The following is a 17,266-nucleotide window of genomic DNA, read 5'->3' as shown; positions in this document are numbered from 1 at the left end:
AACAGTATACAGTCCTGCTAAACACATTTCCTTGAGGTAAACCATTCTTTGGATCTTAAACATTTAATAAAGTTTCATACATGAAAACAAATCATTCTGGGAAAAAAAAAGCCCAAGTGATCAGAAGAAGGTCTTAAAACCTGCATGTTTCCTCCCAACTTATCATAAAAGAATAAGCTGGAAGCTATAGCAAGAATATTTTTCTGGAAGCTGTTACTTACAGTGAAGGATAACTAGATTTTCCTCATTATTAGTTAGGGTTTGGAGGGTAAAGAGGAGTTAGGGTTAACTCTAAGACACACTGCACATCCTCCCCCAATATTCAAGCATTCAAAAAAAAAACCAAAAACCAAACCAGTCAGCTACTTCTCGGAAATTGAATTTATAAAGACTGTTAGAGCAACCTTGCTGATGTCATAACCAAGTCCCCAACAGGAATTTCTGAAGTATTAGGAGCAATTGGTGATCTTGAAAATAGTGATGTTAACTGAAAACCGCAAGACGGAAGTTTGCGGCCTTAGATGTCAGACAATAAGCACCTTCATCATTAACCCAAAGGATGAGAACCAGTAGGACCTACATTTGTTCTGCACTACCTGACTGCTCTCAGCTCCCAGAGTGCAAAAGCAGGGAAAAGAACAAACTAAATCTTTGTAATGATCTGAGGGGAGCACAGTCCTGGAATACTGAAAAGACATGTCAGATACCTGACTGATGGTTTAGGGATGAGAACTGAGTTGACATGATTAGAAGCGAAAGTAAATATTTATTAAAATCTGAATACATCATTATACATTGCAACTGACGCATTTTATAGCCATAACTTTAAAACAAAAGCCACTCAGCTGTTATTGAAATACTTCCCCAGATGGTCATTTCATCCTCCAGTAAAAGAAACTAAGTATTTTTTTAATCCAAGACAAAGCAATTCAAAGTCAGCATCAAGCACAGTGCTACTTTAGAAGTTGCTACTTTGTTCGATGCAGAATAAGGGAACCCTTAAAGACATGCATGGAAGAAAAATCCGTAAGAACCTCAATCCAAAGGCAGAAGGGGAAAAAAACAGTAAAGTACGTCACAAGTTAGGAGAAGAATTGAATACAAGGGAAAGCTCAGAGACGAACGTTAACAACACAGGGAACAGCCTATTTACATTAATATAATCTGTCTCAAAATCATCTACCTTGGAAGAAAATGCAAGATTGTTTCAACTTGCAAGTATCCCACAATGAGTCAGAGTAACTGGTACTGGCAAAAGCAGTGGGAAATAAAAAGAATCTGAACAGAAAAGGTCAAAGTTCTAGTTCTAATTCTTTAGACTTCCTGTATTACACTGGATGAGGCTATTTATGCAGTTCACACAGTCACCTAAGAAAGGATAAAGCTTCTTAAAAGATGTCTTCTCAACACTTAGTACAATGTGCAAGAACAAACTCAAAAAAAAAAAAAAGAATTTTAACAACTTTTTTGCAAAATCCACCACAGAAAACAGCCTTAGCAAAAAACACTTATTAATAAAGATTTAGTATGTATTCCCTGAAGTTACAGACACATTGCAAAATACACAAATCACTACAGAATGCTGAACATCTAATTAATGTATATGCTGGAATGTGACTTGTTACCTTATCTTCCAAGGCAGCCATTCTTTCCTTGAGATGAAGCTGAAGCCTTTCATTAGATTCAGACAGGAGCTTATCAACAGTTTCTGACAAACGTTTATTATGCTCTTCATTCATCTTCTCTCTCTGCCTAGCCTAAAAGACATAAAAGCTACCGAAATAACTTACAACCTGGAAATTGTTATAGACATTGTAAATTTTATAAACCGTAAGCTTTCTTTAATCCAAATGCATATTTTTTTATTAAAAAGAGTTTTCCAAAGGAATAAGGAGTACTGCATGTACCCTCATGACTGCGTAAGGGAGTATAAGAGACACTTAAGACTTGAATAACTATTCAAGATCAGAAGCTTGAAAACCTGACTTCCACTTCAATTAAAAGCAGATTTCAGAACCAATTCTATTATTTATAAACTAGGAACCAATTTTTCCATAGTCACTTAATTCAGCAAGTTTTTGATCTGTCTCCTCATCAGAAAGTACAACTAGCAATTAGGTACTTCCAAACATATTTCAAACTTTGATTGGAGACTTCCAGCTTTGTCTTGATATTTAAGGCTAGCCGTAGTACAGCGGCTGAAATCTTCCAACTATCAGTCAGCCTAAATTCTGTTTCTATTTTAGAGATAAGAAATAAAACCAGCTTTGCTGAATGGTAGGCAGCTATGAAGGGGATCGGCTTTGTGTCTTTGCCAAAAATATGCACAGTACCCTTTGCAGTTCTTGATTCTTTTCTTCTAGCTGTGCTTCCATCTGTCTCAGTCGTTCTTCTATATTGCCATGTCTTTCCTCAGCCTGTCAATTTGAAAACAAAATTAGAATTATTTTTTTTTTTTAAAAAGGTTTCAAAAGCATAGAAACATTGAAGCACAATAATATATCTAACATGCTTTGCACAACTGCCATTTATGGTAATACACAATGCAGAACAGATGCCTTTCTGTCATTAAAAGAACGCAGTAAGAGTTCATATGTTAAGTAATAAAATGATGAAGCCTCTCATCCCCAAGTACTATGAATCAACTACTATTTGCAAATGAGCTTGCAGCAGCGGTTCATTCAAATCCCCAGGAATTAAAAAAAGAAAAAATTAAAAATAAAAACAAAGTGCATTTTCAGCTTTTCCTCACTAGCCTAGACAATACGACCCTTTTTTAGTAATCATGACAAAGCAGAAAGCAGCAAGCAGAACAAGGACTCATATACAAATTCTACCTTCCTAAGCTTGGTGGTAAGTTCCAATACTTTAGCATCTTTAGCAGCAGAGCTCCCAGGAGACAAAAGGTCAGACTACAGAGCCAGTTAGGGACAGGAAAGATAACAGGGAAAGAAATGAAACTGAGACTTGAAAGAAAACACACACACACTCAAAAAAGCTAATTTTTAGTTATTACATATAATTCTTCAGACTTCATTATTCCATTTGCAGCCTTCTAAAAATCTTATAATTAATGAGTACCATTACTTCTCTCTCTCTCTCCACATTTCTCACTTGGTTAACAGTGGAAGAAATTTGGGCTTCTCCTTCAGAAATAGTTCTTGTTTTTGGAAGAGTTTTATGCCTATTATTGAATGAATTTTAATCAAAAGCACGAAAATAATTCAGAGAGATATTCTCATCATGTAACAGAGTTAAGAGAAAACCTGCTCAAGTTCCAAAGAGCAGAAATTTTAAAAAAGAAAAAAGAACAAGAAAAAAAGAGTAAATTAGAGTGTGTTCAGAGAGATGAAGGGAAAATGCAGAAAACAAGGAGAAACATTTTCTGAACGAGTTGCAGGAAAACCAGGAACACAATGTAACAAAACGAACACTAAGAACAGATTTTGTATAGCAGGACACGAACAGAAAAGAGAGTCTTGAGGACACTGTCCAACTGACTCACCTTTGAAAGTGCTGCAACTCTCTGTGCCAGCTCAGCTTCCACCTCTGGCAAAGTTTCAGCTTTTCTCAGAGTCTGCTGCAGCTTTTGCTCAGCTAGTTCCAGTCGTTCTTGCAATTGCCTATTCTTATCTTCACTCTACACAGGATTATGATCAGTAAGTGTTCAGTGTTAAAATAGTAATTCATTTTCATCAAAGAGGAAGGTAAGGATACAGATTACTGCCTTTACTGGACCTATGAAGAACAAACTGTCCGAAACTGGTTTCATAACCAAAGATGTGGCACCCTCCTTCATCATTACATGAGAACTTTTTTCTCTACAAAATTTTTTCTGCAGACAATTTTGTGTATTCTGCAATCTGTATCACCAAATAAACACAGGTACACTATGGGAAGCAGCAGAGAACAAGTCGTGAATTTTCAGTGTCAAGGTTGTGCTAAGACTGAGTTACATCAAGGAAAAAATCTTTCATGTTTTAAATAACACTATGCATACTACTGCAAAATTTATTTAAAGTGTGCAAAACTTCTTTTAAAAATTATACTAAAGGAGACTTGTCTTGTTGACTAAGCCAAGCTGCTTGGCTTCCTCTAGTTAGATAGTGATCGGATAAACAATCATTTCTGGTTTTAAGTTGGACTACTTCATGTCAAGCATATGTCAAATTTCCTTCTGCAGTAAGGCAACGTTTACTTCTATTACAGGCTATAAAAATAACTACACATTACACAAATTTTAAAACTGTTGTAGCTTAGAGTGAGCAATTCTCAGACATGAAACTACAGATGCTTGGATACACATATAAGAACTTAAAATTCCACAATTAATAGGGACAATAGCCCTGCTGCACCATGATCAAGCGCACTAAAATGCTCAAAACCATTTTGTCTCTCCAGGAAACTGTCTCTTATTCATTTCCAGCCTAAAATTCTGTACAATGCACTCCCTCTAGTTATTGAAAAACAAATCACTAACAATAGCACATTACAGGTGTAATCTTCCTAAAGGCAAAGTGTTTTAGTACAGTATGAACATTAATTATTTCCATTAGTTTTATTCTGAGCAAAATGTACTTTATCTTATTTCAAATTACAACCTGTCGATGCATGGAGTCTTTAGTGGCAATTTCATTTTCAAGTTTATCATTGAGGTCATGCACAGATGTAGCTTCACGTTGTGCAGCGAGGTAGCGTTTCTCAAGAGTTGTGATTCTCTCTTCCATGTCTTCCTTTTGGGCCATAGTCTACGCAAGACACAAGACAGAATTTAGAACATAAGAGATAATTATTTAGTGATCAAACTGGGGGGAAAAACCCACAAACCAAAAATAATAATTTTAAAAAGGAAAAAAAAAACCACAGATATACTCCGTTATTTCTCTCAGCAAAAAAAAATGAAGTAGAAAGAATAGCCTCATTTAGGCTTACAAGTTCAATGACTTTTTTTAAAAACAAAAATGGTGAATGCTTAAGACAACTGGTCTTTACTACATTACATCACAGATCTGCTACTTACCTTTTCAATGGCATAAACACAGCAACTCCTTACTTCCTGGGGACAGTCAGAGAGTGTTCTTGGATTTAACTAAGCTCCCTTTCTATTTAATAAGGACACAGTATACAGCAATACATAGGACCCTAGAGATTAGTGATTGATGAGTAATAGGAAATGTCAATCACACCACTGAAATTAAAGTGACTCCTCAACCACATACATCTTTAAAACCAAAAAAAATTAAACTTCATTAATAAGTTTAGCATTCATGACAAGCTCAAGCGCCTTTTCAAGAACATGGTAAAGTTCACAATGCTAAATCTATAATTTAATATATTGTGAAATATATAGTTATTCATGGATTAATTCTGAAGACAAATTTTCTTAAGGGACTGGTCTTTTAAACAAAAATGGCACCATCATGCTCTAAACATTTTTCTTCTCACGTATCAAACCAAAGACATTCAAAAGCATAAAGGTCTAACTGAGCACCAAATGACACTGAAATTTTATAAAGCAGTTGCATTTGTGACTACCCAAATTTTGACAGCTTATTCCTCACCTCTCGTACATCTCTCTGTAACTTTGTATTCATTTCTTCAGATTTTATTAAGTCTTTTCTAGCTGTGTCAAGATCTTCTTCCAGCTCTGTTACTCTGCTAGACAAAGCAGTAAGACGTTCTTTCATTTGTGTCTGCTCTTTGTTTTGCTTATCTATGACGTCTTGCAGTTCAATCACTTTAGCAAGGTTTTCATCATGGCATAAAGAACCATCAGAAGATCGCTATAAAACAGGAAAAAAAGGTATTTGCATGTTACACAGAAATTTGAAAAACAAACTGTTACCTATCCCTCCCTGAAGATAATTATATTATTGGATAGACTGCAAAAATTGAAATTGTAGTAACTGAGACTTTTTAATTAAATCATCACTCAAAATCTTTTATTATTGCTTAAAATGTTATAGTTAATGATTAAAAATCAGATATCAGCTTAAAAAAGTAAATAGCTGTACCTTCCCGTTTGTAGTTGGTGTATTTTCTTGTTCATGATTCATATCCAGCATCCCATCTGGAAGTGTTTTCTTCTGATTATTTTGCTCTTTCAGAATCATTAACTAAAAGAAAAGAAAAGTTTATATACATATGTTTCAAGCCAATTCCTTTCTCACTAATAATATAAGGAACAGCTGCAAAAGCAAAGGAACAAAACAACAATTACTGACTCTACTATAAGATATGTATTAATAAAATATGGCACAGGCACTCAAAAACTTACACCACTGCAACCCATGAATTCTTATTTTAAAGCCACAGGAACTCTTTTTCTTATTTCATTGGGTTTTTTCTATTGGGTTTGGAGGGTGAGAGGTATGGGCAGGGGGGTCAGGGTTTGTTTTGTTTTTTTTCTTTCCTGCTCTTTCAAAGTGACTAAGTTAAAAATTACAGTTACCTCATTTAGAAAAAAAAAAAATCAAAACCTAGAAGTGTAAGTGAACCTTAACAATTGAATAAATTACTGCGTACAAATATTGACTAAAACACCTACAATGCACACATGATGACTTCCTTTAAAAAAGAAACCTACCTCTTTATGCGTAGTACCTAGTTCTTCTTCCAACAAGCTACATCTTTCAAGTGCTACTCGTAACCTCTCCCTTACCTGAAAGGGTAATTTGAAATAATTTGAAATCATTCAAATTAAAAAGAAAACAATTTCACTTTTTGCCATGCTGCCTTAACCTTTCAGATATTAAATCATATTATTTTCATTACACCTAGAGACCTGCTTAATCTTGAGAACACACTAATATCAACCCAGGCCACAAAACAAACCTTCTAGAGAAACAAAGCATATCTGAAAATCTAGCTGCTTTTTTTTTTTTTGTCACAAGCAAATCATATCTCAACATCACCTGTACATTTAGGCAAGAAATAAACATATCCAGAATTTATCTATCCTTTTGTGAGGCACAGAGTGTGCACGCTTTTGCGTATTTACAACAAGGAAGAAGAGACAAAATGCTACTAAAACAATTTGCCAGACTTTATACACAAGGGTCACAAAAGTTAAGCAAACTATCAGTTGACAGAAAAATTCACAGTAAACTTTACCACTTGCATATCCTGCTGCCAACATCAGACACAACTAAAGGGCTGAGTTCCTTTAATTCAGCTTTATTTTATACCACAGCATAAGCAGATTCCTCTCCTCCTGTTCTCTCTAGTCCATTGCTTGTATTAGGTAATCAAAAGGCTAAATCCTGATATTAAACAGGTAAGCAAATGTATGCATTCCTACAACAAATGTATTGCCTCTGAATCATGCTTTGTTTTCATAAGCACAGTTGGTGAAGTACTAGAATAAACTGCAGCATCTTGCTTTAGTGTAGTGTATTAATTTGGGAGGGCAGTTACTAACGCAGTTATAGCAAAGCTGCTCTCTTAATACAGAGAAAAATTCAGAGAATCTGATTTCTACAACTTTAGTATGAACAACTCCATGATCCAACACAAAAGAAAGAAGGCACAGGATGAGAAGACATTAGCAACCGTATTCCATTACCTTTTCATCAAGGGCTTTATGGTGTTCAAATAAAGATTTTAGTGCTTTGAGAACTTCTACTTCACTAGAAACTCCTGCTGGAGACTGAGCTTGTCTCTTTACAACAGTCATTCTGAGAGATCGCTCATGCCGGGAGACAAGACACTCTAAATGTTCCAGTAATAGCTAAAACAATAAAAAAGGAACAATGTTTATTCCCATTCCACATAGCTGCAGAAAACTTTGCCTCCCAAAACATTGAGTTTTGAGTTCTAAACTTCAAATCAGAGAGCCAACGACTATTGCATCAAGCAAAAGAACCCATTTTTAACATTTCACCCATGCTAGAAGTGATATCAGAGCTAACGCCCTCCCTACCTCTCTCTTGCAGTCTAGCTTTTAAACAAAGTTTCTGCTTAGCCAGGTCTTTTCAGTTGTGCCACCAATCTGAGGAACTGCATAGCCTGTCAGCAGGCTACGCATAGGAAACGCTCTAAATCGGAGAGCAACTGTTCCGCTGGCAGCTGTGTAAGCTGCTGGAACAGATTGCTACAGCTTACCCGCTCCGTTCCGCTGATGGCGGGCGTTGTATGACTACAAAACTTTAACAACAGAATGACAGACAGCGGTGCAGTCTTACAAGCTTTTCCTGATTCTGCACAGCAGTATTTGGAGCTGTGCATAAGCTTCCAAACTTTCTTAATCAACAAACATTCACACTTTGAGGGGAATTCATGTGCAAATATCAGGGAAAAAAGTACTTTTAGCTTTTCAAATTCAACATTCTATGTTTTTCTCCACGCCAAGACAAGGAACTAACCCTCGTGTTATTCCTTTCTGCTTTCAGTTCAGCAATTTCTTCTTCCCTTTCAAGCAGCTGCTCCCTGCATACATTTAGCTCTTTTGTAAGCGCTGCAAATTCCTGAAACAAACCAGACAGAAATATAAGCACATCAGATATCAGGATATAGTAAGAGTAGATTCTTAAGAACACTCGACGTGATTTCTTGAAGTATTCATATCAGACGTCTAAAGCCAATAAAGCTAAGCTTAGCTTAGTCATGCTAAGCAGGCTTAAGTTCAAACACTTAAAACCGTTGCACTGTCAAATGTAAAGATAAAAGATGTTTGACCCGCACTTTTGAGACCTCATTTGTCTCTCAAGGCAATTATCAGAATTGGGGTATCCCTGGTAAGCAAAGGGAAAAATCTATTTGTAATGCACTTTGTTAGTGTTTCAAAAAGTTGTTTGTTATTTTTTAAGTGACTGCTGAGGGAGACACTAAAAAAAAAACAGATCACTGAGCAAAAACAGAACCCAGCAAAACATGACAAATTTCAAGTGAGTATTTATTTGTGAGACACAATGCATAACCTTGGCATCTACCAGAATACACAGGTTACTTCACAGTAATACAGCATCCTTGAAGCTTCACCACTGGAGGACTCAGACTGGTATTTATCTACTCAAGCTACATCTACGAATTTAATTTATACCTACTTTCGAATCTCTCAAAATGGAACTGAAACAACTCTTTCCCTATGTCCTGCTAGCAAACTCAGTAGATTTGAACTAGAGTTTTCTAGAAGCCAAGTCCTTGGGCTCAAATCCCTCAAAAAGCATTCTCTTCCATTTCAGTAAAATTTTCACCAAACTGAACCAAAGTAAAACAGTACATAGAGTGAACAGTTGCTAGGGAACAGGAATTAAGGTAACTCACAACAGTTACTGCATATTTATTCGAACATTTTTAAACATTGAGATTAGTCAAATTTAAATAACGTATTTCTCAATTGTTGGGTTTCTCTCAGGAAGACATGATTGTACTGAATATCTGAAACAGCCACTACATCCTAAACTATTTCCAACTCTATCAGTAGCCTGACTAAAAATACTCAACATAAAAGGCATTTAAACATTCTATCAACTCAGTGAGCATGCTCTGGATAGAATTAAAGATACAGCTACAAACCACATTTATAAGTGAACACTGAGCCTAAACTTATCTACTTGCTTATTCTGGCAAAATTGAAGTTGTAATCTGAAACCCGTTAGAAATTATTATTAACAGCAAGTATGAATGTGAACAAGTTCATGCTTTTAAAGAGAGCTTTGTAGGAAACAGATAAAAAACCCTCTTGGGTCCTCAATGCAATTTAGGATGCAAAAATAAATACACATTAGTCACTCCAGTGGCCAGTGAACACTTCAGAAGCACTTCTGTAAGAAAACACTGAAACGCTAGTCAGTAAAGTAGTCTTTTCTCTCGCCTAAGATAAGGAAAACACTCTAATAAACAAGAGTCATGTCTAATAAACAGTAGATTAGTACCGCTGAAGCGGAGATGATCAAGACAAGATGAACAAGACAAACGGCCAGCTGAGAAGAACATACTGTGGAAACACACTGTGTGCACAAATGCTGCTTCTCTAAATTTTCCAAACCCTGCAAGATATACTGCTTAATAGACAGTAGCTGTATATCATGTAAAAGCTTAAGATGGAGCTGTTTTGCAGTAAAATTCCAAGTGACAGAAAACACACGCTTAAAAACAAAAGAACACATCAACTAATTACGCTAGCACATCTGCAAATTCTAACACGCAGCTAAAATAAGCAGATGTAGTCAAAAGACATAGTCTGCAAATTCCAAGATTAATTTTGTAAACTTTGTTCTAAAACATACATGTGACTGAAAAGACAAAAAAATACTGTTGAGTAACATGTACCTACAGTCAACTCCTTTGGAATTACTAATATATTAGGCTTTTAAAGGTTGCTATGAAAAAGATAGTAATATCACCACCATAGATTCAGAATCTATCTCCATAATCCCTCTTCCTAAATAAAAACCTCCTCATGGAAAAAAAAATTCAGTGTAGTCCCCCTAGTGAATCAGCAAATGACTGCAAAAAAAGCCTTAATTTCTTTTTCTTTTTCAATTGCTAAGAAAAAAATCTAACATACTTAATAATTATGTTTACATAAATATTTCACTGCAGTATTCCATTCTTAAATAAAAAAAATGGGTTATTATTTTCAAGTAAAAATCTCTGGAAATACATTTATTACAAGAACAACTTCTGTAAATATAGCTACTGGAACTTTTAAATACACAAAACAAACTTCAAAAGGTTCCTGAGTGCAAGGTAAACCAAGAAAGGAAAACCCTACTTCAAGCTTCACAGAAGCTGATGGAAAAATTGATTCTATTATGAGCTTTCCCTGCAGAACACTCCTTCGTGTCCAAACTTTTCCTGTACCTTCAACATCCCACCTGTGGGAGCTTCTAAGATTCCCAGGCAATTGACAGCACACATCCCTTTTGCTCCAGTACAAGCCTAGGTAAACCAGAACCAGTTCCAAAGTTGCAATTCCTCACGGGCCTTCCCTACTTATCTTTACGTATTTGAAAACCAAGTACTACCAAAACTACTAGAAGTACTAATAGACTCAAAGTATTTGCAAAAGAACTTGAAAAGAACATCACTTATTTTCTTGGTGGTGCTTTTGCCTTTTTCAAAATAATTAAAAAACCCTCAAAATGCCAGCATCAAAATTTACAAGCGTGGACATTACACAGTTCCCTAAAGGACACTGGACTGACGTGGAACATTCTATATTTTTTCAGTCTCTACTCAAGTCTCAAGAACCGGATAAAGGAAGCAGTAAAGACTACAGAGACACTGTTTCGTTATCCTTTCTCAACTTAAAAATCACTGTATTGTATGAATATACATTTTCTTATCTAAGACACGTACGAGCTTCATCTTCTCAATAGCAGCTGCATATTTGAAAGGAAGTCTATTCACTCTTCAAATGATTATAGTGCATACAGTTCCATTCCATTGCATACTTCTGTGCAAACTAAACTGTAGCACAAATATATCATAATTATGATATGAACCATCACACTGTCAGATGACCCAAAAAAAGAACAATGCACACAGGAATTTATATTGCCACTGCATAAACAGACTGACAATTTCTGGCATTGCATAACATCTCCATTGCTGTTTGTTTTGACAAAATATAGTTGCTTTGAGCCCCATAAGCTGCCTAATAAAGAACACTTACTGTCCTTAGTTTCAGTTGACACTGCCAAGAGACATGTCCTTTCTAGTTTTAATACTTACCTTCAACAGTAGACAGTTTGTGATTTCCTCAAGCAGTCTAAAAGGAGAGAAACCATTTACAACTTTATCATCTCAAAAAAGTTTGAGTTGTCTCCTAATTTCTTCCTTGGCATCAGATGAATGTACAGAAAGAATTAAAGGAAAAGGAAAAATCCCAATAAACTTTTCTAGTTATCCACAAAGCTGTATTACTTTTCTGCAATTAAGGAGAAGATTGAGACCATCAGAAGGAACTTCTTCTCTGCTTCTGGTTGCCATCAAAATAACAAATATCCAACTCTGAGGAGACAAGAATGGGACCCAGAGAAAGCACTTTAGAGCACTTACAAGAATCAGTTGGAAAGTGCCAAATATACAAGGTAAATATCCCCTGTTGATTAGAACATACAGACAAACAACCATACTCTATACTAAACTGAAACGTTTACTTTCTGAACCAACTGAATCACTCCAAATACAACACTTATGCTCCAGAAATACTCTCAACAAAAGTTAAATTCAGCAAGTAAGTTTGTTGTTGTTCAGTAATAGATTTTCTGAATTATTTTTTTTTGTCCACAAACGCCATGATTTTCTAAAGCAATAATGTTTCTTTTGCATCAACCTTCAGAACTGACCTTCAGCCTTTAGTATTTTAGAGGCCACAACATAAAACATCCTTCCAAAAGTTGGATCAACTAGTGTTTAGCTGTCAAGCCTGTACAATTCTGATGCCTGAGCTGACAGCCACTTGGTTACTGTGAGATCTCAGTCCAGGAACATTTCCCAGCTTTCAGGGAACAGGTTGTCTTCATGTTTATTACAAGTATAATTTATCGGTTCCACAGATAGCACATCAGAAACCAATAAATTCTACATGACAAGACAGACAGTATTTCACTTAGGGAAAAACTTGAAAGAAACAGATGTAATCCCTGAAAGTCTATTAACATGAGCTGTGTATTAGGGATGCTCTATGGACAAAGCACTGTAAGTTTGCTTGGAATTTGCTCAAGCAAAAAAATTTATTCCACAATAAAACACAACACCACTCTTGAGTACATAAGGAATCATGGATTATAGGCAACGACGGACGTGACCAGAAAGCTTATTTAAAGGATGAAAAGATATGAAAAAAGAAACATATTTTAAACTCAAAGAAAATATTAAATACTATTGAAGTAGTATCTTCTGGCAATACAAGGATGAAGATGCAACTGTTGCATCCTTAGGATCAGCTCTGCCAGAAATACGTGAGTGAAATGTATCTGTTTAATCTCCAAGTAATATTATGTTTTACTGTTAACATTCTGTTCTGTAGCCTACATATCAAACAACCCACTCAAAAATCTCAAGAGGGAGAAGAAAGCATGAGAAGAAAAACTGGGCAAAGTGCAAGCTATCAAGGATGAGAAACCAATGGAATCTGAGATAAGTTTCCATCATGTTATTTACACCACATATAAACCACAATTATTCCAACCAATGCATGCATAAAAATGACAAATATACATTCTTAAACACTCAATCAAAGAAAACCTAAATATCTAAGCTTAACAGGGTTTTTCACAGCCATTTCGTTCTAAACTTAAGGGGTTTAGGTAGCACACAATGACCAATATCCCAAATATATTTGGAAGTTCCCAGCAAGCAAATTTTTGTACCAATTAAGTCACACTAGTTTAGGTGGGGGTTTTTTAATAAGCTAACAGTCAGAATTATGAAATAGTTCAAGGGTATTTAGAGTTAAAACTGAAAAGAATTGACGTGTTTTAATCACTAAACCCAGCCTTCCAAGAAAACACTTACCTACACTTTAACCACAACAAATCCAGAAGAAACAACAACTAAGACAAACTGTGTTTTGCCTGTTCCACTTAATAAATCGGACTGCTTTCAATTTTTCATATCTGTGGCTTGTGCTAATGGGAAAAGAGAAAAATCAGCCTAGAGTGTCTAAAGGAAAATATTTTGCTTTTCACCTACTGAAATTGATTTCCAGTAAGTCTCAAGCAGCCTAGATTTTCTAACCTGGAAACATAAAAATTATTTCAAGCATTAAGAGAATCAGTTCTATGAAATAATTTATCTTTTGTTCTCAAAAAAACCCCAACAACTTAATATAGAATGTAAGAAAGTAATACTAAAATATAGTTATTTTAAGTACATCAAACTTTTGTGTTTCAGAGCAGTGAAAGGCTTTTCACGCCCCAAGTAGCTGTTTTTCCAACTACAGCTAACTACCTGCCAGAGTGAGAATACACTGTAGCTTACCATATAATTAATGTATCAACCTCCTTTCCTATTTCTCGTTACATATAAGAAGTTTTATAAGGCAAAAGACCACCACCAAAACACAGGACCAGATTTCTTTACTATTAAAAAAATTCTCACATTCCAGCTAGTGGCATTCAGATATTTGAAAACACTTAATACCACCATTGGTCAACTCTCAGAAGTTTGTTTTCCTTGACTCAAAAAAAAACCCCAAACATATCTTTTTTTTCTTTTCCTCTAGCAAAAACTGTAACACCGCATGAAAACGCTCAAGTGAATATTGCTGCCAGTCAGTGACTAATATTAAACCTGAGCAACTTTTTATCATTCCAGCGCTCTGTTTTAGTATGATATTCTTCAAACTCACTTCTTGGGTTGACCTATCTAGGCTTTGTCATTAACACTGCTCAATACTAAACAGGCAATCAAGTTTTAAAGTGTTTACAGTTGCATAATGTTACTGCTCTGGAATGCAACTGGCTGTTTCCAGTACACTTTGGAGCTGAAAGTAGGATCAACTGCCTGGCGTTTCACAAGCAATGCGCAAAAGAACTCTTAATTCACAGCCAGCAGGTACCAAACATATGCCCAAGAGCAAAATGGAACAGCTTATAGTAAGATCGGGTCTCCATGGTAATAAATAGGTTTCCAGTTACCATCCTGAGTGTGTTGCTTAAATTTATGTGCAGTGTTCACTGAGCCTGAACTAGAAAGCACTAAATCTGGACCTCATTGCTAGGAGCTTTCAGGAAGCACTGCATGTTGAAATGTAAGAAAACATAAATGGAGAAGGGTGATATTTGGCAGCTTTGCAAGAGGAATGCAGAAATAAGAGGAAAAGGGAGGTAGAAACACATCAGTTCCACGTTCTCCCTCCTGTAGCTCCCCCTCCCTGATCTAACACATTTCTGATAGACATTTCCTATTCAGGGTGGGGGCTGTAAAAGTACCAGAACCCAAACATGGCTGGATCCAGCCTCTCACTCCTTGAAAGATCAGGGGTCTTCCTTTCACCACGCTAATCAAAACTGCTGCTCAAACTTTACACATGCTACAGAACGTTTGTAAAGTAAGCCTGTAAACAACAGCTTAGGTCGAAGACAGGCGAACGGGAGCCACCTGCACCCAAATGATTAACTACAGCCTGTATAAACCACCTAGACTAGCAAAATCATTACCACCTATACTCTTGTCATTAATTTTCTCTAAACTCAGCAAAACAGTGTTGTTATGTATACAAGACTAGGGGTAAAGCATCACACAAAATGTATCTTTGTGTACCACCAGAGTCAACAATCACTGATCATATATTGTACTTTGCACTGCAAGGTACACATGCCGATTTCTGAGCATCTTCCAAGCTCCACCATTAATTAGACCTACAATACAGCGAACACAACAGTCACATATGCAACAAATGGTATCTACAAGACTGCTTGCTGGTCATGTGCTGGAAATTAAGCCACAGTTGCATCCTACGACTTCTTTGTAGGTCTGTGAAATTAAGGAAAAAGAACATGAAGTTTAAATAAATGAGAAAATTTCATCCAGTTACTTCTTTTTTGGTCTAAGAGCCTGCAGTTTGCTAAACATCTTCCCATAGGGCAACTAGCCTTATGAACAGTGAAAGATTAAGAATCTGCCATTTCTCCAGGTGGTTTGTTAATCTTTTCATCAACCTTAAACAAATTCATTGCCAGCATCTGAAGCTTGTTCAAAGTATAGCAGATGACACAGGGTGTATTTTCAGTTAACCCAGAGTGGACACAACCCATTTTTACCGCAGCCGTTTTAACAGAGACTTTTAGACTACTTTCAAAGCTACAGCTCTGTATCAAAGATTACATATCAAACCAGTGAAGAACTATATCAAAGTACTTATTTTTTCCCAAAGGCTTTCTCCAAATACTCGACTAGCAGGGGAAGCAGGGTGGGGGATGAACCCTGCAACTCAATGGCACACAGAGGAGTAACAAGAAGTGAACAAATTGAACACTAATTAGAAACACTAGTTTCTACTTTTAAGTTATTTTCTTCTCTTGTCTTCATAAAATACTTTTAAAATGTTGTCCCTACTCGGGCGACATCATGAATCTTCTGAGTAAAGAAGGCCAAAAGTAGAACCATTATAATGGCTGTAAGGTAACAGCTGCCTAGCAGCTCTTCAGCCTTGCATGAAACTTAGCATCTATTCATATGCGATGGTGGCAGAAAACCTTCTTCTATGATGTGGCTAGAATGTTTTCATTGTGGTGGTTATGCAAAGAGTTCCACCTCAGCTGCTCTTGGATGTACACGAATCCATCCCCTGAAAGGAGGATACGGCACAAAAGTATTCAAAACCATACCAAGGTTTATCCAATATCCAACTTGGAAAAACATACAAGATCAGCTAAAATATGTATCAGGAATACTTTAGTCATCATTGAAAAACAGGCTTTTCAACTTGGGTTGTGTCTGACTACCTTGTGCAGAACTGTAACCGTTGGGACTGGTCAATAACAGTAATCTTTTCCAATACTGTACCAGTTCAAGTACCAATATCCCAGAAGAATAGTTTACCTTAACACAGAAATATGTTTACAATACTTAGGGGGTGTTAGAAAAACAAATGCCTCTCAGTTACACTTGAATCAGTGAATTCTAAGGGTTTCACAATACAAATTACCACATTCCTGCACCCCTAGTCTAGTCTATTTTGATTAGTAACTAATACAGTAAGTAGTAGCACAACTTCTTAGTTGTAGCTTTAGGCATCACCATTTTTGGAGTCCATGTCAGTGAAGAAACATACCCACACCCATACTCACTATGGCAAAAGGAGAATACAGTTGTACTTAATTAAAGAGGAAGAATCTTGCATTACCAGTTTGACAAGGTATGGGACAAAACCAGTCTCCATTTTAATGTGACACTGTAAGAGATTTCATTGAAGTTTTCTCTCCACATAGAGCTGGTCAAGATATCCTGGGATCCCATAGAGGATTTCACAGCATATAATGCTCCTCAAAAACGTCAAACTGTAAAACAACTGCAAGACATGCTGAGAAAATTTAACAAGTTCAGTATTTTTCCTGGGACTCCTCCATTACAGAGGTTACAAAAGCTACAGCAAGATCTTTAAAATTGTAAACAACACTGAACAGTCAGTTTCTTTGGACAAGAAAAAAAATAAATATTTTTCTGTATATCAACTCTAAACACACTGCACTCAAGAAACAGCACAATTCTGGCTCAGCTGACATTTAATACTAAATTCCTATGACTTTTTATGAATTAAAAATTGTTCAATCTTAAATACTGCATTCTAGCATGTTTAAAAAAATTAATC

The 17,266-nt window shown here is 36.0% G+C and overlaps 1 protein-coding gene across 1 annotated transcript in view; it reads right to left on the bottom strand.

Annotated features, from left to right (window-relative positions):
• PPFIA1 (PPFI scaffold protein A1) overlaps positions 1–17,266 on the bottom strand; it is a 72,093-nt gene that overhangs the window by 25,630 nt on the left and 29,197 nt on the right. The window contains exons 3-12 of the mRNA XM_086613915.1: positions 8,364–8,465; positions 7,565–7,729; positions 6,587–6,661; positions 6,015–6,116; positions 5,562–5,783; positions 4,602–4,748; positions 3,506–3,640; positions 2,838–2,912; positions 2,334–2,417; positions 1,626–1,757 (exon numbers count right to left, since the gene is read on the bottom strand). Of these exons, the coding sequence (XP_086470041.1) occupies positions 1,626–1,757; positions 2,334–2,417; positions 2,838–2,912; positions 3,506–3,640; positions 4,602–4,748; positions 5,562–5,783; positions 6,015–6,116; positions 6,587–6,661; positions 7,565–7,729; positions 8,364–8,465 (1,239 nt within the window). The remainder of the gene's footprint in view (positions 1–1,625; positions 1,758–2,333; positions 2,418–2,837; positions 2,913–3,505; positions 3,641–4,601; positions 4,749–5,561; positions 5,784–6,014; positions 6,117–6,586; positions 6,662–7,564; positions 7,730–8,363; positions 8,466–17,266) is intronic.

Source organism: Tauraco erythrolophus, chromosome 6 (genome assembly GCF_009769465.1).
Source record: "Tauraco erythrolophus isolate bTauEry1 chromosome 6, bTauEry1.pri, whole genome shotgun sequence".
Classification (NCBI taxonomy): Eukaryota; Metazoa; Chordata; class Aves; order Musophagiformes; family Musophagidae; genus Tauraco; species Tauraco erythrolophus.
This window is presented reverse-complemented; position numbering and strand designations above follow the sequence as displayed.